Source organism: Leopardus geoffroyi, chromosome B2, assembly GCF_018350155.1.
Source record: "Leopardus geoffroyi isolate Oge1 chromosome B2, O.geoffroyi_Oge1_pat1.0, whole genome shotgun sequence".
Classification (NCBI taxonomy): Eukaryota; Metazoa; Chordata; class Mammalia; order Carnivora; family Felidae; genus Leopardus; species Leopardus geoffroyi.
In genome coordinates this window covers 18,910,026-18,937,455 of record NC_059332.1, presented here as the reverse complement: position 1 = coordinate 18,937,455, position 27,430 = coordinate 18,910,026, and the positions used below count along the sequence as shown (strand labels likewise).

Genomic DNA, 27,430 nt, shown 5'->3' with positions numbered 1-27,430 from the left:
TCCACCCCCATTTCCAGAGATAACTCTATCACGGGTTTATGAGTTCTATAACCTTCAAAATATGAGTGGTCTCATGTTTTTAAGGGGACAATCATCCTCTTCATTCACTCCTCATTAATTTACTACCTTAATCAACAAACATTCACATATGCCTACCAAACATCAAGTACTTGGTAAGTGCAAGCAGTAAGGAAGGGGGTAGGGGAGTATCCCAGGAAGTGGGTGGAGAGGACCCTGTGTGGGGCCCTGAAAGCTGCAAGAAGGTGGCAGAGTGATGAACAAAGTACAGAGTATTAGGGTAGTATAACATAGGGAAGGCAGGGCCCAGGTCAAGAGAGCTCTTATTGTGATAGCAATAGGCAGCCATTATGTGGATTTAAGGCAAGCCTTGATATAATACTTTTTAATTAAAAATCATTCTGGTTCTAATGAAGAGAATAGATTAAAAGGCACAAAGAGGAATATAAAGAGACTAGTCAAAGAGACTAATGTTATGGTAAGTCAAGGGAGAGATCAGGGCATATTGGAGAAGGAAAGGAGCCTATAGATAGAACACGATGGACAAGTTCAAGAGTTAAGGAATTGTCAGAACCTAGAGAGGATGAGTGGAGGGTGAGAGAGAGGAAGAGTTTGAGGACAGACCCCAAGTTCCTTCCTCCTTCCTTTCCTCCCTCCCTCCTTCTTTCTCTTTTTCTTTTCTTTTCTTTTCTTTTCTTTTCTCTTCTTTTCTTCTTTTCTTTTCTTTCTTTCTTTCTTTCTTTCTTTCTTTCTTTCTTTCTTTCTCTTTCTTCTTTCTTTCTTTCTCAGAATTGGATTGGTGATCTTGTCATTTACTGAGACAGGGAACCCTAGATGAAGTGATTTGGAGTAGAAGACAATGAATTTCTTTTCAGAATGTCAGTTTTGAAGTCCTATTGACATATATACGTGGAATTGTCAAAGTTAATTGAAAGTTTTAAATTGTTTGACTAAATTCATGTATATCTTGAAAGAACTGAATTTTAGAACTAAACTGAGCTGCCTAAATTACAAATCTGTTAGAAATATACTATTTAAATCAATTAAGTCACTCCCAAGGAGCAGATCAAAGTTTTACTCTTTTTTTCTAAAGAAAAAAATTGAGTACGGATGTCACACAATGTTACCTTAGTTTCAGGTGTACAATATAGAGATTTAACTTCTTTACTTTTTTTTTTATTTTTTAATGTTTATTTATTTTTGAGAGAAAGAGAGAGACACAGAGTGGGAGCAGGGGAGGGGCAGACAGAGAGGGAGACACAGAATCTGAAGCAGGCTCCAGGCTCTCAGCTGTCAGCACAGAGCCCAATGTGGGGCTCAAACCCACCAACCATGAAAGTATGACCCAAATTATGACCTGGGCCGAAGTTCAACGCTTAACCGACTGAGCCACCCAGGAGCCCCTCGACTTCTTTATATTTTATGCTACACTCACCACAAGTGTAGCCACCATTTGTCACCATGCAACATTGTTACAATATTATTGACTATATTCCCTGTGCTGTGCCCTTTATTCCCAGGACTTATTCCTTCCATAACAGGAAGTCTGTGTCTCTTACTCCTGTTCACCCATTTTGCCCATCCTGCCAACCCCTTCCCTCCGACAACCATCAGTTTATTTCTCTGTACTTACAGGTCTAATTCTGGTTTTTGTTGTTGTTGTTTATTAATTTATTTGGTTGATCTTATAATTCCACTACTGCGTATTTACCCGAAGAAAATGAAAACACTAATTTGATAAGATACATGTGCCCCTATGTTTACTGCAGCATTATTTACAATGGCCAAGATATGAAAGCAACATAAGGGTCCACCCATAGGTGAATGGAAGGAAAAAAGAGTGTGGTGTATGTGTGGGTGTGTGTGTATGTTACCCAGCCATAAAATAAAGGACTAAATCATGCCTCTGCAACAACATGGATGGATCTAGAGGCTATGATGTTAAGTGAAATAAGTCAGACTGAGAAAGACACACATCACACGATTTCACTCATATGTGGACTCTAAAAAACAAAGTTTTACTCTTTATTTACTGTCCACATTTTAAAGAATCATAGAGGTAAAACCCTTGCCAAAGACACACAAGCCAAGATTCAAGCCAGGCCTAACAGTCTTCAATCCAGGTATCAGACCATGACATCGTATTCATTCATTAGGTGAAAATTAACCACAAATATGAAATTTAAGTCATCTCATTGTGTAGAAAAAGTAAGAAACATGAGGGACAATTAGTATTGCAGGTTCCGGATGTCTGAAGGCTGCGTGTGGACATCAGTTGAGCCACTGGCCTCCTGTGCAGCCTTAGGCAAATTACGTAAAGTCACTAAGGCTTGGTTTCCTCATCTTTGAAAAGGAAATGATGTTAGCAGGTCCTGAATTTTTCACTATGTATTAGAGTTATAATTCTATTCTTGCTGGTTCAGTAGTTCATTCTAATGACCACGAGGTCCAGTTCATACTGTCTTCTATTCCCGTGAGGGTGCTGACTCAGGTGATGCAGGCAGATCAATTGGTTTTTAATGTTGATTTATTTTTGAGACAGCGCCGGCGGGGGGCGAGGGCAAAGAGAGGGGGACAGAGGATCCGAAGCAGGCTCTGCACTGACAGCAGCAAGCCTGACACGGGGCTCGAACTCACAAACCATGAGATCATGACCTGAGCTGAAGTTGGACGCTCAACCCACTAAGCCACCCGGGTGCTACTGTAGGCAGATCATTTTTACAGGAAAACCCAAAGTTTAAAGAGTGGGGTGAACCAGAAGAACTGCAGTGGCATTTTCTCAAATCAAATTCAGCTGTGTGGCCTTGACCACTGGGAAAGCACAGGGCTGGTGAGAGGTCCTGACTCAAGATCACTATTAATGACAAAAAAAAAAAAGAAAAGAAAAGAAAAAAATGCTGCCTCAGCACTTAAGTCAGACTAAAGGCTGAGGCACCTTCAACCATTTGTGTCCTTGCAGAACGATGGCTCCTTTACAAATGTGACCAAAATCACTAACAATCCATCCGCAGTTCTGAGCATCTAAGCAAGCCTCATATGAACCTACTCACCAGATGAATAAAGAGAAAAAATGAGTTGGAGAGAGTGGTAGAGAACGAAGATTGGGCCAAACGGAATTGAGCTTTGGAGACACCAAATCATAGCTGAGAACCGGCAAGAAGGGAGTTACAAAGCACTCTGTGTCTATGACAGGTTCAGCCCTCCCCTGGGTCCTCTGGACTTTTTGCATACAATGCCTATAAATGCTTCTCATTTACTCTGCTGTGGGCACCATTGCGACTCCTTTTCGACTCCTCTTTGTACATTGCGCTGTAATTTTTTGAAGTTGGATGTTGCCAGAGAATTCAAATTTAAAATCTATTCTTTTTATCACTTGGATAAGTCAGATTAACACACCTGAGAGCCGTGTGTGTGTCTTTTTCACACCTCCTCATTATAGTCCAGCGAAGAGTTAAAAATGAAAAGCAGCTGGGGACTAGAGTCATTTGAACTTACAGTCTGTGAACCATATTTTATTGAAAGGGGTACGTCTTCAATATTAAGAAAATGCATTCCTTTATTCGTGTTTTCATTGCAACCAATATTTGTTGGGTGTCTATTGTGTTCTAAACACTTTTCTGGGTACAGAGAAGACAATGGTGAATTCTACAGTCAACACCTTTGCCCTTTGCAGTCCTAGTTCCATGTCATTTTGCCACTAGATTTCTTTTTGATTCTGACCTACTTATGTAACATTTTAGATACATGGTTTGAGAGTGTAACCTGCCATTTGACGCACATGTAGTCCTCATTATTTTGTAGAAGCAAAGCAAAACAGTTGTTCTTTGTGTTTGATCACTTGTTTGTTCAATGATTTTAGTGATAAGTTAAGATAAAAATCCTTCACAGAGAGTTTTATGGATTATACAGGATATGACAGAGAGAAGTAGGGAATGACGCTGGTTCATGCACATGACCTACACTATCAGATGGAGATACTTACACAGAAGTAGGAAAGGACATTTCTCATTCCAGTGGCCCAAAAGAAGCCCATGCCAGAGATATGGACTGTGCCAAAAAGAGAGTGTGTACACTGTCACTTTACCCAGGTACACATACCTTTTTGACACTTGCTTGCCATTGGTCAAGACTCATATACCCAGTTTCCTGCGAGTTCAGGATGAAAATAAAAATTGTGGTAGACTATTTTAGTTTCTTTTATCTTAGAGGTATCAGAACAAGGTCAATTTACCAAAACCAATTTATCAAGTGACTGATGAATGATTTAGATTTAACTGAGCCACTTTTATTATATCTTTACAAGAGAATATTACGTCAAGAAATGTTCAGTTTATCTCTGACCCAGCTTCTTGCAGCTACAGATGGGGTTAGTTGGGGTAGAAATAGATCCTTCTACTTGCTGAAGAAAAGACAGAAGGGGAATCAGCATATAGCAGGAACTCAGCTGCCCACACCGAAGAGCTTAAGGCCTAAGGCACAGAGTGGGGATACTGATGGGCTTTTGAATAATGAACGATCAATGAATTATCTGGACTCACAGCAATGAACTAATTTGGTTATAATCATTCAGTTTGCTGGAGCTGACACAGTGTAGCGTCCAAATCTTTTAAATAGATATATTCCTATACAAGCAGGGCACTGAGTGCCCATCACGATGTGGCAATTTCAGGAGGTATGAAAATTGTTTAGCTCTACAGTAGTTAGAGAATTTTTAGAATTTTTTCCCTATACGATAAATAATATTTTGCTTTTATTTTAAAGAAGATTGATTCGGAAAGTGGAAAATCTTTGATTATCTTATATGTATTCCCTAGACAATGAATATGCTCATAATATCCTCATCAAAACCTACCTTTAAATTATTTTCATCCAAATTAATTTTCCTAAGTAATAAGTGTCCGCAGCTAAAATTTATAAGGCTATTTGGAACTATTAAGTCAATAATTAGGAAGACACATCCACACCCCAAAAACTAATTAACTTGAGTACCAGTCTTTCCGATTTGTGTACAGCTCCCAAGAATATAAAAGCTTAAACAAATCTGACATTTAAATTGTGATTTCTCATTCTCTGAATGTTATAAACAAATATGTAAGCAGCCTGTAGGTCTTCTGGATGACTCCAATAAGGGATTTAGAGGAGAGGGATCCATATAATATCAAGAAGAGGGATCCATATAATATCAACAAAGGCTTTCCTCAGAAGGGTTATGTGGGACGCACAGTGATGCAAATGAAGCAAGCACCCTGTGAGGTGTAGACGGTCGTCAGTGTTTCGTCATGCCAATGCCTATAAGATGGCCATCTAAAGTTTGTCAAAATGTAAATTTTTTAGGGGCGCTTGGTGGCTCAGTCAGTTGAGCCTCCAACTCTTGATTATGACTCAGGTCATGATCTCACAGTTCATGAGTTCGAGCCCCACGTCAGGCTCTGCACAGACAGCTTGGAGCCTGATTGCGATTCTCTCCCTCTCCTCTCTCTGTCCCTCCTCCCACTCTCTTTTTCTCAAAATAAATAAACGTTTTTAATGTAAATTTTTTTAAAGAGGCTCTACAAGGAGGAGCTCCATTTATCACACTGGAAACATAAGCTGACAATTAAAATTTCTCAAAGTAAAACAAAATAGCACAACAGCTAATTAGAGATAATACCAACTTATAGAAAAGACCAGTAAAATAAAATAAAAGGTGTCTTGTTTAAATCTTGACACTATCTGTATCAAATGAACTCTACATGGCTTATGGTAAGGGGTTCAATGAACAAAATACAAATTTTACAAAAATGGAAGTAAATAGTTACAGAATTTCTGAATGAGGAAGGACTCTTTTAACTTAAGATACATTTAAATAAGTCTAATAATGATCCAAAGGCTCTACTGCATATTAATTATAATAACTATTTTTCTAAACTATCAAAAATACATTTAAAAGTTAATTGTCAAATGGAGTATTAAAATATGCTAAAATGTGTTAAATATGTTAAAATATGACAAAAGAGTTAATTCTGTCATATGTATAAAACTCATATAACTCAGTAAAGAAAACATTTGGAAACTCTTTAGAAAGAAAGGCAGAGGCAAAGGGACATCTAAAAGGCAATTCACAAAGAAAAAATACAACTGAGTGTTAATCCTACTAAGAATATTTAGTAACTAGAAACAAAGGAGAGCATATGTAGAAAAAGATGAGATCCCATTTCTTCTATTAGGTTAAAACAAGTTAACACATGATGTGAATGTGATTTGGTAAGATCCCCATGTGCTTCTGGCATGTATAAATGCATACAAAGTCTCTAAAAAACAGTTTTGAAACTGTATCAAGTGTTTTATAAACATCATACTGTCTGGAAGAGTGTTTCTGGGTCTCTAGGACACTCTTCAAAGAATAATCTAAAATGTGAACAAGACCCTGAGTCTTAAGATGTTCATCAGAATTATTCATAAGATGCAAAAAAAAAAAAATGAGAAACAATCTGTTGTCCAGGAATAAATAAATATTTAAATATTTTATACTGCTTATATGTTATAAAAAATGTGTGGGCATTAAATGTTCATGAAGTAAGTAAAGAATATGAAAATATTTATCATAGAATATTAAGGTTAAAATCAACATATGTAATTATTCTTACAGAATAACTTCAGCTTTGTAGAAATCAATATATATGGGAAAAAATTGAAATAAATTTGCCAAAAGATTAACACCACTTTGTCTAGATGGTGACATTATTGGTGTTTTTAAAATTTATGTTTTGATTCTCTTCTGTAGTGTCAATTTTTTTTCCTAAATAACACAGTCTTCCTATAATAAGGAAAAAATAACTTAAAAAGATTAATGCTTTTTTTATAGTTATAAGATCCAGTTCAAATAACCACACTCAGGTCCAGAACGTCCTCGTACAGGTCAACTCTCCCACGAGAACTATGACGAGTGAGAATTTTCTAGTAGAACCCCTTCAGCAATAAATTACTCAGGCTCAGAGCCTGGAGCCTGTTTCTGATTCTGTGTCTCCCTCTCTCTCTGCCCCTCCCCCGTTCATGCTCTGTCTCTCTCTGTCCCAAAAATAAAAAAATAAAAAAAAATTAAAAAAAATTACTCAGGCTCTTGGAGGAATAGGATCCAATCAGCCAAACTCAATAGGGTCCAATCTAGAGCCTCTACATTTACTCTACATTTATAATGTAGAGTGTCTACAGAGCTAGACAAAATTCTCTGTTCACAGCCTATGCAACAGACTTGATCTCCTCTATGTTCCTGTAATACTAGCCACGTTATCGCATGTTTTGACAGGACTGATCCAAAAGCCCAGAAGATTTAGGATCATTGCCTTAATATTTGGATTGAGAATGCTAACCTACAGGGGCGCCTGGGTGGCTCAGTCGGTTAAGCGTCCGACTTCAGCTGAGGTCACGATCTCACGGGCCGTGAGTGCAAGCCCCGCGTCCGGCTCTGGGCTGATGGCTCAGAGCCTGGAGCCTGCTTCTGATTCTGTGTCTCCCTCTCTCTCTCTGGCCCTCCCCTGTTCATGCTCTGTCTCTTTCTGTCTCAAAAATAAATAAACGTTAAAAAAAATTAAAAAAAAAAAAAAAAAGAATGCTAACCTACATCAGTCAACATGCACAAATCCAGACTGGCACAAGATGAGTTCTTGTGATTTCGTGTCATTTTGTCTACTTTTAGGCCACAGCAAACCCTGCTTCATTGACCAGATGCCTCCACTGGTGGCAGTGCTTGCTGAGTAGATGAGCAGCGCCACTCAGCTATTTTGCGTTTTAGAGAGAGACGTTGTGCAAACATCAGTAAAGAGAGCTCTTTCAGCTGACGTGTAAGAGCGACTTTATGCCTACGAAAAATACAGGTATTTTCCCTGTAGGAGATTACTGTTATCTCTATCACCATGTAGAGATATTTTGAGGGCACCTGCTTCTAAACACAAGCAAAACCTGGGGGTTTTGATAGAATAGGATTGGCATGGAAGGCAGTGAGGGGCTAAGGTCGAGAGAGTGAATAAAACTTGTTTATTCCTCCTGGACTTTTTCAGGCTCATTCTCTATGATGTCCATACACTTCGTTTACCTTTGTTTTTCCCTAATCATTGATCCATCCATCACAGGGCTTCCCACCCTTCCTACACACACGTTCCCAGGGGGTAACCCTTCTGTTTTATTTTAAAGCAAACAACTCTTGGTCTGAGGCAGCAAAATATTAAATCCTAGCTATTTGGTGCATAAATTCTATGCTTATTTTTCCATACTTCACAAGCAATTTTGATAATAACAATGTGAACCTACGTGAGTTCAAGCCCCACGTCAGGCTCTGGGCTGACAGCTCAGAGCCTGGAGCCCGCTTCAGATTCTGTGTCTCCCTCTCTCTCTGCCCCTCCCCACCTCACGCTCTGTTTCTCTCTCCCCTTCAAAAACAAATAAACATTAAAAAAAATTTTTTTAATGTGAACCTTGGACAAAGAAATGCTTGGTTGTAAACATCCACCTTCCTATAAGTGAGAAGAGTATACTGATACAGTAATAAATGGTACATAACATTATCTGATAAGTTTTTAATCCTATGAAAGTCTAAACTGTACGATACACTATTTGATTTCTTCAACTTCTCTAGGAGACCCTAGTCATTTTAAATAATAGAGTAATGCTTCGTGTGGAGCTTCTTGTAATAGCTACACATATGTGTCATCCTTACCAAGTTACACAAGAAAATGCCAGAAATCTAGCAAACGAACATCCTTGCCTGGGGCCGTAGGACAAGTTAGTAGTCAAATGGAAAGTGAATGATCAGGGAAGACTGTCTTCCCTTCCCCAGGGATGTACAACTTTAAGGCAGCTATGTTGTTGATCTAAGAAAGGAAGAATGGAGGGGTGTGCTCATCTCCCATTTCACAGAAAATTACAATGGCTATCATATGTGAATTCCTTCAGCGCCCTGCCAGGAACCCCCATGCCATTGCATTCACCCTTATCTCTTCCCTTATCACATTGAGTGACAAGATTCATTTCCTAAAGTCCCGGGTTTGTCTCCATATGTGCTCAACCTCCTGTCTTCAGAGACTTCCTCACTCAGTCACTCTCCCTTGCTTAAGCATTTGCAATATTTTTCCTCCTTGTAGAATTTTCATATATGCATATAAATATATTCAGACCACACCCATGTTAAAAACCATTCTTTTATTAAAAAATATCTTTTTCCGACCATTTTCCACATTTTCCATTTACAGTATAGCTTTGTATTAAAAATAAAACAAACAAACAAACAAACATAGTCAGCAAATCCTGACTCTGTGTCCTTATTCTTCACTCAGCCTACTGCAATCAAGCATCTACCCTGCAAGCAATGACACTCAAGACATCCTCCACATGAATTCACGGTCATTATTGTTTTCCCTGAGCTCTACACTCATCGATCTGACTTCTTATGATGTTTTTTTTTTTCCCTTGACAATATCCAAGATACCTTAAGGTCAATATGAATAAAAATTGAACTCATGGTCTACCTCCTCCAAATGTTTACTCTCTGTAATCTTTGTCTCTGAGAATGCTACCACCATCCACCTTTCTACCCAACTCCAAAACCTAAGGTCATGCTAAATGCCATCCTTTCCTTCATCTCCAACTTCCAACAAGGCCAAAGGTCCTATTGTATGTCACCTATTTCTTCAATATGCCACAACGGTCCACTTCCCATGTCATTCTCTTTAGTTAAGGCTCTTGATACTCATGGCTTTCTCATTAGATTTCCCTTAGTTCAACCTGACCACTATTAAATCCATTTTCCTTTCTACTAGTAGAGTTATTGCCCTAAAATTAAAGTTACTTAAAATCTTCCATTCTTTTCACCTTACCATTAGAACAAATTTAAACTCCACAACATGATATTTAATATTTTTTTTGAGAGAGAGAGAGCATGCAGGAAAGGGGCAAATGGGGAGAGAGAGAGAGAGAGAGAGAGAGAGAGAGAGAGAATCTTAAGTAGGCTCCATGCTCAACACAGGGCCTGACTCAGGGCCTATGCAGAGTCCAATGCAGGGATCGTTCTCACAACCCTGGGATCGTGACCAGAGCCAGAATCAAGAGTTGGATGCTCCACTGACTGGGCGCCACCCAGGTACCCTGATATTCAATAATTTTATCATCTAGTCCCTGACAACATTTCTAATCTTATCTCAGCCAACTGCCATGGTCCCGTATCTTGTACTCCAGCCATATTAAAAAACTTTGGAATGGCCAAATACGTCATACTTTCTTACGATCACGTGGGTTCACACATCTTTCCTTTGCCCATGAATGTGTTTTCTTCTGTTTTTCTCCAGCCAAATTATATGAAACCTCTGAAAATTACTCAAGGGTTATATTTCCACGGATGTCTTTGGTTTCTGCCCCAATCCTCTTCCAGACCTGCCTTGGTTCCTTTGCTCTATGTATGCTTTCAGAGACACTTGTGTTGACCTCCTCCTAGCACTTTTTCTTTGTTAATTATGGTAAGAACACTTAACATGAAATATACCCTCTTAATAATCTTTAAGTGTATAATAGAGTATTGTTAATTATAGGCATGATGTTGTACAGCAGGTCTCAAAACTAAATCATCTTGCATAAGTGAAACTTTATGTCTGCTCTAAAGCAATTCTCTATTTCCCCCTCCTCATTAGACCCTAACAATCACCACTCCACTCTATGCTTCTATGACTTTGACTATTTTAGATGCTTCATATAAGTAGAAGCATGTAGTATTTGTCTTCCTGTGACTGGCTTATTTCATTTAGCATAATGTTCTCAAGGTTCTTCCACATTGTCACATATTGCAAAATGTCCTTCTTTTCCAAAGCTGAATAATAGTCCACTGTGTGTGTCCACAACATTTTCTTTTTTTCTTATTTTTTTAACATTTATTTATTTTTGAGAGACAAAGTGCAAGTGGGGAAGGAGCAAGAGAGAAAGAGACACAGAAGCCAAAGCAGGCTCCAGGCTCTGAGCAAACTGTCAGCACAGAGCCTGACGTGGGGCTCGAACCCATGAACCATGAAATCACGACCTGAGCTGAAGTCAGACACTCAACTGACTGAGCCACCCAGGCACCCCTCCACAATATTTTCTTTATCCATTCATCTGCTGTTGAACATTTAGGTTGTTTTTCTATCTTGGCAATTGTGGATAATGCTGCAATGAACATGGGAGTGCTAATATCTCTTTGAGATCCCAATTGTATTTCTTTTGGATAAATCTCTAGAGGTGGAGTTGCTGGATTATGTTACAAAGATACAGTAATTAAGACAGTGTGGTAATGGCATAAATACAGACATTTAGACCAATAGAACAGACTAAAGATCCCAGAAATAAATCCACGCATATACAGTCAACCAATCTTCAACAAGGATGCCAAGAATATACAGTGGGTAATGGATGGTCTTTTCAACAAATGGTGCTGAGAAAACTGGATATCCACATGCAAATGGATGTCCAGCTTCATGACATTGTGTTTGACAATGATTACATGGATATGAAAATGGCTTTTGAAAATACAGGCAACTAAGGCAAAATTGAGTAAGTGGGACTATTTCCAACTCGAAAGCTTCTACACAACAAAGGACACCATCAACAGAGTGAAATGTGTTCCTAGCCCTTTTCGTGCTGCCTCAAATTTGTTGCTTCTCTCATCTTTTTTCATTCACATACATTGCTTGCCAAATGAGCAAACTGGAAAGCCAGACCCTATGACATTCAGGATAAAAGCTGCAGGATGATTCTTCTATTGGTGATTCTGGTGGGGGCAGGAAGAATGGAAAGAGAGTGGGTTGGAAGGAGGAGAAAAAAAGAATTTTACATGAGCTTCCCAGGAAACTTACCAGAATATTTTGGGTATCACGGGATTACTCCTTGTTTCTTGTTGGCCTCTAGTTGGAAGCGCTAAGTATAATGATTTGCAGAAAAATGTGATCTCTCCATTATGGAGAAATCTTCCCCCAAAAGTCAATTAATTTCTCAGCTGATTTTCATGACAGTTGCTACAAACAAGGACATTTCTATCTTAGATGGGTAGATGTGATTCTAACTTCTCTTCCTCAACCATAGTCTCACAGCCTGACTGCAGAACAAGACTGAACACTCTAAAGACCCAAAAAAGATTGACGCACCTTACCTGAGACAGTACAAATACAAAATCAAAGAAGAAATGATGAACAGGAGGATGTAAATTAACACTGTGAGCATGACACCGAGAATTCCCGACTGCATGGTTCTTACAAACACCCAGTACAGCTTTGCTGCGTCAGCTACGGGAGTCTCCCCATTCTGTGTAAGCCGCTGAGGGAAAAAAATACAAATTAAAAAAAAAATTAGGATGGAAACACTGATCATCAAGTGAGATTAATTTTATACACAAAAACCATATGATACCACAATTTGTTTTTAAATTGAATTTTCAGGGTAGTAAAGACCACCAGATCTTCAGCTGTAAAGGAAAAGAAAACCCCTTGGCTTGCATGGCTGGTTTGCTAGGTTTTTTTTTTCTCCTCGTTTTCCCTATAAGCTTTTAAATGTGTACACTCTATATGCAATTCATAAAGTGAAAGCCATATATTATTTATGTACTATTAACTTCTGAATTTAATGAGCACAAGATATGAAGAAATTAAATATGATGGTGGAAAGATCCCTTTCTCTCTGAAGCAGATTTGAAAGGAATTTAATTTGTGCTATGCATAAAATAGATGGCTTATTTTAGAAACTTATAAAAAAGTTATCAGGCTATTTAATGTGAGCTTGGAAACCAAAGTTTACGTTAGGTCAATTTAACAATAAGTCCTTATTAGAGACAAGGAAAACCATATCCTCTACTGAGTTTGAAACAAATACAAGGCAATGAGGTCTTTAAAAACAATATTAAATGTTGAGGACCTAGAACATTGTCATTTGACATCTTTGACCTTTGAGTTTTATAAAACATGAATGTTCTGTAATTATGACTCTGATATCAGGTGGAAGTAATATGCAATATAAATGTAAATAAGGTAGGTTTTCTTCAATGTAAGAAAGGAGGAAGAATTTCTTCACTTTTGAAACAGGCAACTATATAAGTATAGCTTAAAAGGGCATGTTCAAAACTAATCCATATCACATATGTATAGATAAAATCAGAAGCCTAGAGAGGTTAATCTGTATTTTCCCTTTACCATCTTTTAACATGTGGGCAATGACTAGAAGTCAGATCTGCCGACTCCCAACTGTCGCTTCTTTCACTGTCAACGCCAAAACTTTGATTTTTATATTCTGTACTTGTTACTCAGTCTACCTTGCAGAATACAGAACCGTCACTTGGACTTTAGGCAGAAGATCTGTAAGTGTTGCCGTATACCTCTCCTCTTCTAGATCTTATCTTTCTACTATTTCTTAAAGGAAGAGAAGTAGACGCAGTATTCACTGCTGAAAAAAACAAACAAACAAAAAAAAGATATACATTTGATGCCAATAACATAATCTAATCAATAGATGTTTGATCCACACACATTGTTGTGAACGCCCATCATGTGTCACTAAGCTCTGGAGGTAAGACAGTGAATAAAATTGGACGAAAGCCCTGTTTTTGGAGCTTACTTTTAAGTTGGGGGTTGGGGAGAGGGGAAGGAAGTGATAGTAAGCATGTAAGCAAGATTAAGTGATACATGTGGCATATAAGAAGATAGAATCTCGAAGAAAAACGTAAAGCAGAAAAAAAGTGTAGGAGGGATGGGGGTGTATTATTAAATACTGCAATCAGAAAAGGTGCCATTTGAACAAAGATTTAAAGGATATGAGGGAATGATGATAGGCCTACCAGTAGGCACTCAGAACACACTGCCCATACTTGGTCTTTGTGTGTGATTCTCCAGTTAGGTTGTAAGTTCCTGCCCGGATCACTGGGACCACGGCTGTTCTACCTGATGTTGTATACAGAGCGTAAGTCGTATCACTTCATTACGATCTTTATCCTCATTCTTTTCATCTTTGATGTGTGGTGTCTTACATTTTTCAAAGTGCATTTCCAGCTGGCTGTCCCAACAATACTGTGAAACGAGTATGGTAGGTGTCACTATTTGTAGGTGTTATTACTTTTTTTGTGATACATATGAAGAAGGTGAAGACTGAAGAGGTTAACTGACTTATCCAACGTCATCTGGCTGACAAGTGGCAGAGCTGGGACCAGAACCCAATTTCCCCTTGGAAATCGCTCTATTACCATGCTCTTCCTATGACACCATGATCATTTCTGATGGATTTTCAAGAATGATTGGCTGAAGGAAGACTCTTGTATTCTACCTTTTGTTTGATCTTGGTTCTTATGTGCTATTCTTTTCTCACTGTCTATACGGAGGGCAGAAACAACCTCAAACTTATTCTGTTTCTTTTAAAATCTTCCACAGAGAGGGACACCTGGGTGGCTCAGTCGGTTAAGCATCCGACTCTTGGTTTCGGCTCAGGTCAGGATCTCACGGTTTTGCGAGTTCCAGCCCTGCACTGGGCTTTGCATTGGCAACTTGGAGCTTGCTTGGGATTCTCTCTCCCTCCCTTTCTCTCCCTCTGCCCTTTCCCCTCCACCCCCACATAAATGAATAAACTTAAAAGAAAGAGAAAATCCCGGGCAGAGATTATATAGTCAATAAATACATGCTGATCAATTAAAACATTCAATAGCAAATGCTTCCTCTACTTTTTATCTAGATTGGGGCTTAGGCACGGAAAGAATTTATGAACTCAGTGGAACTGTTGTATCATCAATGGGGGTCTGGGAATTCATTGCCAGCTTCTGAACCAGCAAACTGAGAGACTAACAAAATGTTATTAGCACCATCAACAGCCACTCAATGCCTCAGCCTCAAACCATTGCATCTGCCACATCTCCTTTTAGATTGCCATAAAAAAAATTGATCCGGAACAAAACCTATCAGGAAAATAAGGTAGCCTCTCTCTTGGCGGGCCTACCAGGATCCAATACAAGTGATCCCTGGGCTTATCTGCTAAAAAGAAGGGCTCAAAGAACCGGAAGTATGAACTGAGACAACTCCAGTCTCATGAGTGACATTCAGTCTGGGATAACTATGAAGGCATGTGGAACAGTAGCTCTCTAAATTTAATGAGCATGAGAATCATCTGCGAGACTTGTTAAAACACAGTAACCCCTTCTCAGAGGCTGGGCTCCTTCCCAGACTTTCTGCCTCCACGGATTTGGTGCAGGGCCTGAGATTTTACATTTCAATTTGCACTGCAGTTACATTCCCTGGTAAAGTGGATGCCATTGGTCCAGTGACCTCGTTTTGTGAACCACTGCTTTAGAGAAGCACCTCGAAAACTTGGTGCGCTGTTCCATCACTGGAGGGCTTGTTTTCTGGTTTTTTGTTTGTTTGTTTAAAAATTTCTTTAATGTCTATTTATTTTTGAGAGAGAGAAAAAGCGTGAACAGAAGAGGGGCAGAGAGAGAGAGGGAGACACAGAATCCGAAGCAGGCTCCAGGCTCTGAGCTGTCAGCACAGAGCCCGACGCAGGGCTCAAACCCATGAAGCATGAGATCATGACCTGAGCCGAAGTTGGACGCTCAACCAACTGAGCCACCCAGGCGCCCCTGGAGAGCATGTTAAAAAGTGTATTTAGATTTAATTATTGGGAGTGTCCATGTGTAGACTCCAGTGCTGCTGCTCTGTGGGTTACATGCAGCTTTAAAGTTTTTTTTTTTCTTAAGACAGAAAAATTAGATGTCATCTGCAATGAAGTATGATGGATTCTAATTGGAGAATCAATAATTGTGCAGATGGGGAACGAGCCTTCAGCTTTTCTTTCCAAGTGGAGAAGGATATGGGTGCCATACTCATCTATTAGAGTCCAAGTCAGCTTCCATCGGGTTACAGACCTCTGAACTGGTTCTGAGATGGCCCTGCTGGAGGCTACTTTCCTATAGATTACATCAGAGGCCCCAGAGTATATTAAGACTGCTCGTTGTGTCAGCTGCCTTTGATACAGTGGACCCTTCAGCTATTAATCTCTCTAGAGGACTCGACTGGAATACAGAAAGCCATTCCGAGAGGGCTGCAGAGATTCTGTACGAGGAGATCTCAGAAGATCATAGACATAGCCGCTCATCCTCTCCAAATGGCTTCACATGTGGTGTCGCGGATCACACCGGCGCCCCATCTGCTCATTACGCACCTCAGGCCTCTGGAAGGCATTCTGAGATGCCATGGAACATGATGCTACCAGAATGTCCACAGCACCTTTCTCTACACTTCCTGCTCAACCAACCTTGAGGGCGTGGTCTCGTCCTCTCTCGCCTGGGGTCTGAGGAAAGTGGGAATGTGGACAAAGTCCAACTGGCTCCAGCTCAATCCACTCAGAATCAGAAATGCGGCCAACGATCAGGGTGGAAACACTTAGAGATGGGGTTGAAAACACAACCTGTTCGGACCTGTCATCAAGGTGTTAGACGGTATTGAGGCTTAAGAGGGTAGTTGCAGGTTTGAACGTGGAAACAATCGGGCCTTCCAAACACTGATCAACTGTCCTTGGTATGTGGCTCTTCCCCGAATCCTCAGCAGTGGGACCAGAAACTAGATACATTGGTAGGTTCAATGTGCATTGATTTTAATTCATTTTAATAATGTTAAATGATCTACATGGTCAAAAGGTCAACTACTGCACTTATCTGCAGGTTCTAAGCTTTTCTAGCAGAGGTCATTCTAATGCAAAATACGCAGGCAGAATGCCCACACAAAGCCTAACAACCCATTAAGGGACTCAGTGCACCTAGGTCCCGTTCTTGTTGAGAACAACCCAGGAACCCAGAAGAAGTGAAAGCCCCACCTAGCAAACAAAGGAAAGGGAGAGAGGCCTTCTCAGTAAAACATCTGGCACCCTGTCACGGTGCGGTCTGGCCCATGGAGCCAACATCTCTGGTGTCGCCCAGGAATCTGTTAAAATGCAGAATCCCACACTCCAGCTGCCGAATCAGAACTTGCATTTAATAAGACCCCCAAGTGATGCAAGCCCAGGATCCTTGAGAAAACCTGCTGCAGCATTGTGCGACCTGAGAGACAGAAATAAAACCGTGACTAGCTTTGCCCATCCTAGCTGTCTACCACAGCACCCAGGACACTATCTTCACGATGCAGTTTGAACACCAATTTGGTCTTTAGTTCTAAAAGCACCTTTCAAACACTTAACAAGTAGAGTCCATCACAATGCCCCACCTCTTTGATCTGCTTGGCACAATGAATACAGTCTCGACCTATGTAAACCCATCGGGAAACCTTCCTTTTTCTTCCTGATAGGAGAAATATACCCATTGTAGAATATTATTCGATAAATTAAGATAATTTTTTAAATGAGTGATCATATTGATTTATTTATAGTATCCGTTCGCTCTCTTGCTTGGGGTTATATTTCATAGCCAGATCTACAATACAAAAATTTAGTTAAAATTCAGATTTCCTTCCCTTTTATTAGCATCACAAAAGTCAAAATAAATGCCTATGGACGAAGGTTTATATTTTATTTATTACCTAGAATTGTCTAAAAAGCTCTTCTTCTTCTTGAGTGTGTTTATTACAGAAGAGTCGATCACAAAGCAAATAAATAATCTAACCAATTTAAGGAACCACTGTATGATTACTTTTTAAATAAAGTTTGGCAGTGAAAATCCTTACTACTAAAAAGTAAGTTACCAACAAAAAGTTACAAATAAGACTTCGCTGTAATAGGTTTTTTGTTTGTTTGTTTGTTTGTTTGTTTGTTTGTTTTTTGAAAATGCACCAAAATTAGTTTGGATCTGATCTCCAACTTTATTTCTTGCTTATTTTGCAAATGTTCATTTAAGATGCTAAAAACACGTCAATGGATAATAATAGACATCCAGAATTTTTTTATGATGTGGAAAGCTTAATAACTTCAATTTAAGATACATAGTGAATTGCTCATGATTCTTGAAACCTCTCATGTCAGCTGATTCATGCACTGAAGCTAAATTCTATGTCAAGAACTCATATCCCGATTATTTTACTTGACTTACCCCGAGGACAGTATCCACTATAAACACGGCCAATGGGTCTAGAACTGTCCATAGTCCCATGGTAATGATTAATTTTGACAAGACATCAGGGCAGGAGGCAAACAGTAGCTGACAGCCCCATCTGATCAGAACCAAAGGAAGTATCACTGCATTCAGCATTAAAGGACCCACCACAACTACGAGCAACTCTTCTTTGATGGCAAGTGAGGAAGATGGGTAGCAAAGCTCAACCGTGAAAGGGGAAAAATGGAATCTGCAGGAGAACAAAGCAAACACACACATGTAAACAAGAGAAATTATACAAGATGCCAGGCACACAAAATAATTTTTTAAATGACACATTTTCTTTTTTTTAATATACAAACAATGACACTTAATACTACCCCCAAATCGGGTGTTAGGAAACTTCACTTTTCCCTACCCCAAAGTACCACCCCAACAGTTCACTTTTCAGTAAAAGTCTATTTCTAGCTTGTCCATGGCTCTTGTATCATAGGTAACAATAGAAAGAATATCAATTCTATCCACTGAGCAGAGCATTCTATATTCTATAAAAACTGCCCTGCGAGTAACACATACTGACAGGTAGGCTATTTGAAATGCAAAATATATCAGTGTACCTAGCCATGGGTCAACCTCTGATAGGGACCAGAAATACAAATCAGTCTAATAACTCTTCTGAGCTTTAGCGCACGTGATTAGTTTTCCTGTGATTCCTCTAGATATACCCTTAAATACAAAACAACGCTGCTCTACTAACAACAAAAATAGGGCATCTCTTAGTTGTTCTAAAAGGGACAGTGCGACACAACCTAAAAACCTAAGGGTTGAATCCAAGGCAGGCCCAGTACAGACTGACCCAGGCCTTGGCACCTTTTTTCCATGCAAAGTGAGACTTCACCGTGCTCTAAATTTTCCCTCCCCTGCATTTCAGCCTTTGTAATTCTGCTTGTGTATCCTACTTAGCAGCTCTCTACTAAAAAGAGTTCTTCATTTTATCTACTCCCTGACCTTTGCTTTGGCGGAAGCTTTATGCTTCCTTCCTATGCAGTTGTGAATATCAAATGAAGTAATGTGTGTAGATTTCTTAGCAGAGGGCCCAACATAGAGTCAGAGCAGGAGAAATGCTCATTGTGGCTGTAGTTATTGTCTTGTCTCACAACTACAGTTTGATGTGGAGCTAATGCAGGATTCGAGCCTACAGATCTAGACAAAATATCCTATCATATCTTGGGTCTTCTGATGCTTAAGAAATCGGATCAACTAGGCTGCCCAGATATTTTTCTCACAGTCCCGTTTTACTAGCAGCCAATAAAGATAAAGCTATTTTTTTTTTAATTGAAGAAGTAAAAGAGCCGTTAGCAAAAAGCAACTAGCTCGAGCACACAACATTTGTCCCTTCTGCTTTGGAAGCCCTCACACAGAAGAAAGGGAAAAAGGGAGAGAGGGGGAAAAAAAAGAGAAGAAAGGAAAAAAAATAATAGCTAGGTTAAAATTCTCCTGTGAAGCTACAGTAATTTATTAGATGTAAATGTGCATATTCTAGAGCATTCATGTATTTGTGACTTAATTTCAAAACATGACAAAAAATCACATCTGTGTGTATATAGTATACACACACATTCTTTTTCATAGTGTCTTAAAGTTATATGCAGTCCTCTTAGTTGAAAATATACACATATCTTAAAAAAAAATTTTTTTAAAAAAAAGGGCGCCTGACTGGCTCCGTCGGTTAAGCATCCAACTTCGGCTCAGGTCATGATCTCACGTTTGTGGGTTCGAGCCCCGCGTTGGGCTCTGTGCTGACAGCTCAGAGCCTGGAGCCTGCTTCAGATACTGTGTCTCCCTCTCTCTTTGCCCCTGCCCTGTTCATGCTGTCTCTCTCTGTCTCTCAATAATAAATAAATGTTAAAAAAAAAAAAAAAAAGAAAGAAAGAAAATATACACACATCTTTACTTTTATCTGGGACATCTACATTGGGGAAAATGAATTTTACTTATATTGATTTCTATCTGTTTGTTTATCTATACCATCTATGGAATCATGTTTATGGAGAGATAACCTGTAAAGTGTCATCTTTTTCCAGGGTATAATGGCCCGGAAAGCTGCCTGGGCTTGAGTTTGGTAATTGTTTGAATTCAATCACTTTGCAGAAGAAGCAATCTTTGCCTCTGTGCGTATAGGTGATAAATCATACTTACATTACTTCTAAACTACTCTCAGCCAGAGTCACTGTGATAAAATCAAAACAGAATAAAACACTGTTGCTAAACTCCTTTTTGGATTCTGCTCAGATATTAGAACATACTTGACTCTGTTCAATTTGAAATAAATATCGATGTGCCAGTTACGTATTTGTAAATCGAGGCCCAGAAGATGAGAATGCAATAGACGTTCCTGCTCTGAGATAAAGACATTTTTTGTCTTTCCAAATCCTGGGTCTGTGCTGCATTTTAGGTCTTGCGCTACGTGGACGGAGAGGAGTTTTGTACTTTCATTTGGCCTATCAAGACGAAAATGCATCGCTTTAACTTTCAAGGGAAGGCACTCACTTTGTAACAGGAATTGAAATGGCCTGGAGGAAAAGCCACTGGCTAAGGTAATGGAGGTAGAGCCTCAGGAACCAGAGAGATGCCATCAGTAGGATGATGTACCAGAAGCCCTGGCTTCGCCACTCAGCGAATTGAAGTTCCGAGAACGCCGACACCATCCCGAAATGAAGGTGCTTGAAGAATTCTCTAGATCCAGTACCGTCAGCAACCGAGGAACACCTACACACAAAGAAATGATGAACCCTGAGACTCCAGGACAACCAGCAGTAAAATATTTTGAAAGGATAATAAAGACATTGTGAAAATAAAATTGAACGAGACTATTCCTGAAATACTTGGGCTCAAGCGATCTCTATTTCTTTCGGCTCTGATGGAGGATCCCCAGGGAACATGGAAAGAAGCATGCACCCAGGAATGGAAATCAAAATCCCGGTGAGATATCACCTCCCACCTATTAGGACGACTACTGTCAAAAATTAAAAAAAAAAGTGCAGAAGAAGGAGGAGAAGGAGGAGAAGGAGGCAAAGGAGGAGAAGACGACGAAGAGGAAGAAGAGGAAAAAGAAGAAAGGAGGAAAAGAAAAAGAAGGCCATAAAATAGCAAGTGTTGATGAGGACGTGAAAAAATAGGAACTCTTGTGCCCTGTCGGTAAGAACGTAAAGTGGAGCCTTGCTAGGGAACACAGAGTGCATGGCAGGCCCTCAAACAATGAAAATGAGAATTAACACATGATCCAGCAATACCCCTCCTGGGTAGGTAGCCAAAAGGATGCAAGGCAGAATCTCGCACCAATATTTGCACACCCGTGTGCATAGCATTATTCACTACAGCCAAAAGGCAGAAGCCGCCCAAGTGTCCACCCAATGAATTATTCGGCCTTGAAAAGAAAGGAAACTAGCACGTCCTGCCACGTGGCTCGATCCAGAGGACATTATGCTAAGTGAATCAAGCCAGTCACAAAGAGACAAATACTGTAGGGCTAACTTAACGTGTGGGGGGCTAGAATAGTCAAATTCACAAAGATAGAAAGCAGAATGCAGTTTTCCAGGGTCTGGGGGCGGGGGCAGGGGTTGATGGTATAAAGTTTCAGTTCGGCAAGATGAGGAAATTGTGGGGATCGGCTGCACGATGATGTGAATGCACTTAGCATTGCTGAATGGTACTTCAAAATGGTGACGATGATAAATTTTTATGTTATGTGTATTTTTACAACAATACAAAATGTTAAAAGAAATATGAAGAGGAACTATTATAAAGAATAAACTTATTTTTAAAAATCTTTAAAATCTGTAATATATCCCTGCTTATCTCACCTACCCACGATGATCCTTCTTTATTAAAATGAGATTTCATTTTTGGTTATAACCTGTTAAACATTTAACTATTTCGGGGTGCCTGGGAGGCTCAGGCGGTTAAGTATCCGACTGTCGATTTCAGCTCAGGTCACGATCTCAAGGTTTGTGAGTTCCAGCCCTGCATCAGGCTCTCCACTGTCCACACAGACCTTGTTTCAGATCCTCTGTCTCCCGCTCTCTCCGCCCTTCCCTCACGCTCTCAAAAAATAGTTTATTTTTTTAAATTAAAAATATAAAGTTGACTATCCTATTTTATTTATTTTTATTTTATTTTACTTATTTTATTTTATATTCTAATATAATTTATTGTCAAATTGGCTAACATACAGTGTGTAAAGTGTGCTCTTGGTTTTGGGGGTGGATTGCCGTGGTTCGTCGCTTACATACAACACCCAGTACTCCTCCCAACAAGTGCCCTCCTCAATGCCCGTCACCCATTTTTCCCTCTCTGCCACCCTCCCCTCATCAACCCTCAGTTTGTTCTCTGTATTTAAGAGTCTCTTATGGTTTGCCTCCCTCCTTCTCTGTTTGTAACTATTTTTTCCCCTTCCCTTCCCCCATGGTCTTCTGTTAAGTTTCTCAAGCTCCACATATGAGTGAAAACATACATTATCTTTGTCTGACTGACTTATTTCACTTAGCATGACACCTTCCAGTTCCATCCATGTTGCTGCAAATGGCATGATTTCATTCTCATTGCCAAGTAGTATTCCATTGTATACATAAACCACATCTTCTTTATCCATTCATCAGTTGATGGACATGTAGGCTCTTTCCATAATTTGGCTATTGTCGAAAGCGTCGCTATAAACATTGGAGTACATGTGTCCCTTAACTATCTTATTTTAAAAATTGAAATGCATTGTTAATATGTCACTAAAACTATGGTAATGAAAATTTGAAATTTAAAAAGTCTTTTATTCTTTAACACTATACTGACATTTTCAGGTGAAACTAAATGTAAAATAATTACATGCAAGGTGTTCTGACTTAGCTTCGGTTTCCTCTCTCTGTTTGGTATTGGGATAAAGCGATGTTTTCAAAGTTTATAAAATTAGAGCTTTTGCAGGAAAGAAGATGAAGAAGTATTTGAAAATAACTGTCGAGGCAGAACTTGTTCCTCACCTAATCCCAAGAAAATGTGCAGGGAGTACACAGTAGGGTTCCCATAGCTTACCGACTAGAAATACAAACTCTGGACTCAAATGCCCAAAGCCTCGATGTCTACATAGAATTCCTATCTATGCCTCAGTTTGCTCATATGGAAAAGGGGAGTAGTGATAGTACCCCATAAGCCAGGGTCAGTATAATGACCAAATTAACAGATGTAAAACATTTTGAACAGTGTGAATCTGCACTGTCATCACAAAATAGTAAATACTCAATCCACGCTTTCACCCTCTTTCCCCTCTTCCAATATTTACCAGAGCTGCTTTGAAATAGGCTGGCCTTCCATCAAGCCTAAGAAATATAGCAGTTGATATGATTCCTTTCATTTTAAAGAGATATAAACAGGAGATGCATATGTTATTTAACTCAAGCAGTAAATATCATCGGTATATACCATCACCAGCTTAATAAGATGTTGGTTTTGTTGAATCAGTAATTGATCTTTATAATAACTAGGTTCCAAGTCCTGTCTTGGAACCTTAGCCTGTCTGATTCTGCTCTAGAATATGTTTCTAGAATAATTTGGGAAATTCCTCAACCAAAAATGGTCCGGATTAAAAACATCTTACCAAAGAAGAAGCTAATATGATAAGAAGTAGTTCAGGAACAATGATAAAACCAAAACAAGTTGAGGCAGCGTGAGAACATAAAAGAAATGGGATTCATAGAGAGATACAAAAGATTGTATATGCAAAAGCTCATCTCTCTCTGAAGACTGTTAAATACGATGATAATTGCACCATGAAAAGGAGAAGATAAATAATAGAACTAAGAGCCTTTGGGGGAACAAAGAACAAACGGACGACAGAAAGTAAGTAAAAAACAAAACACACAAACAAACAAAAGAAACATATTGTTCTCAGAATTCCAACCCAAGACTTTAGCCTTCTGGTCTGCACCGGACGAAGGAGGCACTGAATTTGACATCGACCGTTCCTTTGTTGTTCGGGTCTGTATTTTGCCATGAAGATGTAGACCATCATCTAACCCAGGACTCCGTGCGGAGTCTGTAGTGAGCATGCTTTTCAATTATACAAACGAGGAACAGCTAAACAGGAAACAGGCCCCTGAGAGGTTTGGGTTTACCATTGGTAACAGAGTCCTCGTAGGAGGATTCCAGAATACCTTGCTACATTTATCATCATGTGAAATGAAACCCAGAACTTTCTACCCTCCTAAAGCAAAATAGTCTGTGCCCGCTCCTCTTCAGTTAATTATTCCGTTGCTGTTTTGCCCCTTCAAAGAGAAGAGAAAATCAAATACAGATTTGGCATTGTGTTGTTTGCAAAACACCAGAAAATCTCAAATGATGCAAAACAGAAGAGACGGTAGCCTATTTGACCTTTGAAAATTTCCACTGTTCTTTTCATACCCATTGAGACAAATGACTAAGCAGTTTAAGTGTTTATTCACAGAACCCACTATAAAGTCATACTTTTGCCATTAGTTTCACTGATAAATGTTTCCCATTCACATTCAGATACACATATTGGTTTCTGGGGCATGTGAGTTAGGACAAATAATACTAAAATATCATCGTGGAGCATTTATATCTAACTCAAAATACTCAATTGCTTTGTACCTGCTTAACACACTTCAATATTTGATTTTACTTGTTCATTTAACAATGGTAACTCGAACATCGGGAACCAAAGAATTAGGAAAAACCTGGAATCCATCATGTAGAGTTTGAACAATTACAGACTTCAGAGTTAGAAATTAATAAAGGAATTAGTTGATGCCAAATGATGCCAAATAAAAAGAAGTTATCAACAAGCTTATCAGGTGAACAAAACTCATGAAGGAGAGCCTTACAGACAATTCTCATATGACAGTGACAGTCCGTTTCTCTTAATCATTTCGAATTTGCACTTGAAATCCAAGGGTGTACCAACGGAGAATTACATCCACAACCCTCTCTCGATTCGTTGTTCCTGAAATAGATTTCATTCAAAAGAAAACTCTGCATCCATGTTTCAACATTTTCTTGAAAGCAAACCTCTCTTTTAGTCTCGTACACATGCAAGGCATAGTATAAGATGCAGGGCCATTGTACAATATCTTCATCCACATTTCCACTGTTCTCTCCTTCCCCTGTAATCTTTCTTGGTTATGTACAAAGAGTATGACCATCAAAAGGATAATAAATGGCCTCTGCCACTGGGGTGTGTAATACGTATAGTGGGAATTGATTTGTTGGTTATGAAGGAAGCCGGAGAGCACACAGATCACTGCAAAATCACATTGAGGCCAGCAACTACTCCTCGGTTCATGCAGGCGAATCCTCTATCGCTCACAGGGTGAGCTGCCAGAGGCTGAGAAGAATGGTCAGGTCATCCAGTATTCAGCTATTAAATGAAACCTATTTCTCTGAACTTCAGCCACATTTCATATGACACACATATATCCCCCTTTCCATGCCCAGTCCTTATAGAGACCCGATATCAAACAAGATTTCTATGATCCATCAGTGTAATAATAAAAAAAAAAAAAGACCCAAATTGCCTTATGGGAAAAAAAAAAAAGCATGGAATGCATTCTTCTACATTGAACAGTGAATAGGAGTCCTTAGGGATTTGTATACAACCCAAACCCACCATTTATCAGCTGTGCATAATAATCCTTTTAAGAAGTCACTATCAATAAATGGCACTAAAATTTCCATATTCCTTTCTTCTGTATGACTAACCATGCACTAAGTGTAGCATTGAAAAAAAAATTAATGCTTATTTATTTTTGAGAGAGAAAGAGAACACCAGTGGGGGAGGGGCAGAGAGAGAGGGAGACCCAGAATCCAAAGCAGGTTCCAGGCCTGAGCTATCAGCACAGAGCCCTACGTGGGGCTCGAACTCGGGAGCCGTGAGATCATGACCTGAGTCAAAGTCAGATGCTGTACTGACTGAGCCACCCAGGTGCCCCATAAACATAACATTTTTAAAAATCAAGTTTGTTTGTTTTTTTATTTTTTTTGTAATTCTTCTTGGGGGGGTATTTCTCATTTCTTTTTTCACTGCGTTCCATTTATCAAGTTTTTGAACATAGAACCCTCGGTGATTGTGAAGCTTTTTCTAAGACTTAATATTCAGCATTTCAGGGAATCATTCTAATGAGGGTATCAAAGAAACATGGATAGGTTACACTGTGGTAATGTTGGAGAAGGCCTCATCAGATTCCCTCAGACTTTTTCAAAAGCGGAACTAAAGCCCAATCAGTTAAGTGATTTGCCCAACTTTATACAACTGGTAAGAGTTTTCTAACCACTGTATCCAGACTTGCCATTAGGAGCTCTCCATCAGTTTAACAAGACAAGAAAGTGTAGCCCGCTTGAAAGAGAGACCCTTTATCAAAACCTGAAAGAAGGAAAGGCTTCTTCTTTTATGGAAGTTGGTTTAATTGGACACAACTCATTCATTCAGCAGATCGTCATTAAATAAATGTAAATGTCAGGCCCTGGGATGATGTAGTAAGCAGAATAATGGCCTCCCCCAAATATGCCCACACCCCAATCCTTGTAACCTGCAATTATGTTAAATTATATGGCAAAGGACAATTAAGGTAGTGTACAGAATTAAGTTTGCTAGGCAATTGAGTTTAAAGTAGATTATTATGGGTTATTTGGGTGAGCTCAGTGAATTCACAAGGGTCCTTAAAAAGTGAGAGGGGAAAGCAGAAGAGAGAGGGAGACAACAAGAAGGAGAACCAGAAGAATGGCAGTGTGCGAAAGACTTGTCTCAAATGTCTTGGCTTTGAAGATGGAAGAAGGGAGCCATGAGGCAAGGGATAAGACCAGCTTCTAGGAGCCGGAACAAGCAAGGAAACATTCTCCCTAGAATCCAGAAAATAAAACATGTAGTTCTGCTGGCCCCTAAGTTCAGCTCAGTGAGACCCATTTCAGACTTCTGACCTCCAGAACTGTACAATAATAAACTTGTGTTGCTTTAAGCAGCACCAAAACACTAATATAGATACAGGTTCTGGATTTTCACAGATGAGCAACATTGTCACTCACCCACAGCAATTTCATTCTATTGGAAGAGACAGATCAGTGAAAAGACAAATAAAATCCAGGGACAAAATCCAGGGTGAGAAGTGTTACAGTGACATAAAGAATGCTATGAGAAAACATAGGATGGACACCTATCTCCAACTGGGACAAAGAAGACTTCCCCCTGAGACTTCCCCCCCCCCGTTACCTACAGTAACCCCCCGAGGTAAAGAAGAATCAGACAAATGAGAGGAAGAGGTATATGGGAAAGCTAAGAGGGCATTCCATCACACATGCACCGCTCAGGACAAGAGA

At 39.4% G+C, this 27,430-nt stretch overlaps 1 protein-coding gene across 1 annotated transcript in view; it reads right to left on the bottom strand.

Moving 5' to 3' along the window:
* Positions 1 to 11,550: 11,550 nt before the first annotated feature.
* LOC123609868 overlaps positions 11,551 to 27,430 on the bottom strand; it is a 225,929-nt gene continuing 210,049 nt past the window's right edge. The window contains exons 12-16 of the mRNA XM_045500895.1: positions 23,972 to 24,137; positions 20,606 to 20,824; positions 18,053 to 18,305; positions 12,161 to 12,324; positions 11,551 to 11,596 (exon numbers count right to left, since the gene is read on the bottom strand). Of these exons, the coding sequence (XP_045356851.1) occupies positions 11,551 to 11,596; positions 12,161 to 12,324; positions 18,053 to 18,305; positions 20,606 to 20,824; positions 23,972 to 24,137 (848 nt within the window). The remainder of the gene's footprint in view (positions 11,597 to 12,160; positions 12,325 to 18,052; positions 18,306 to 20,605; positions 20,825 to 23,971; positions 24,138 to 27,430) is intronic.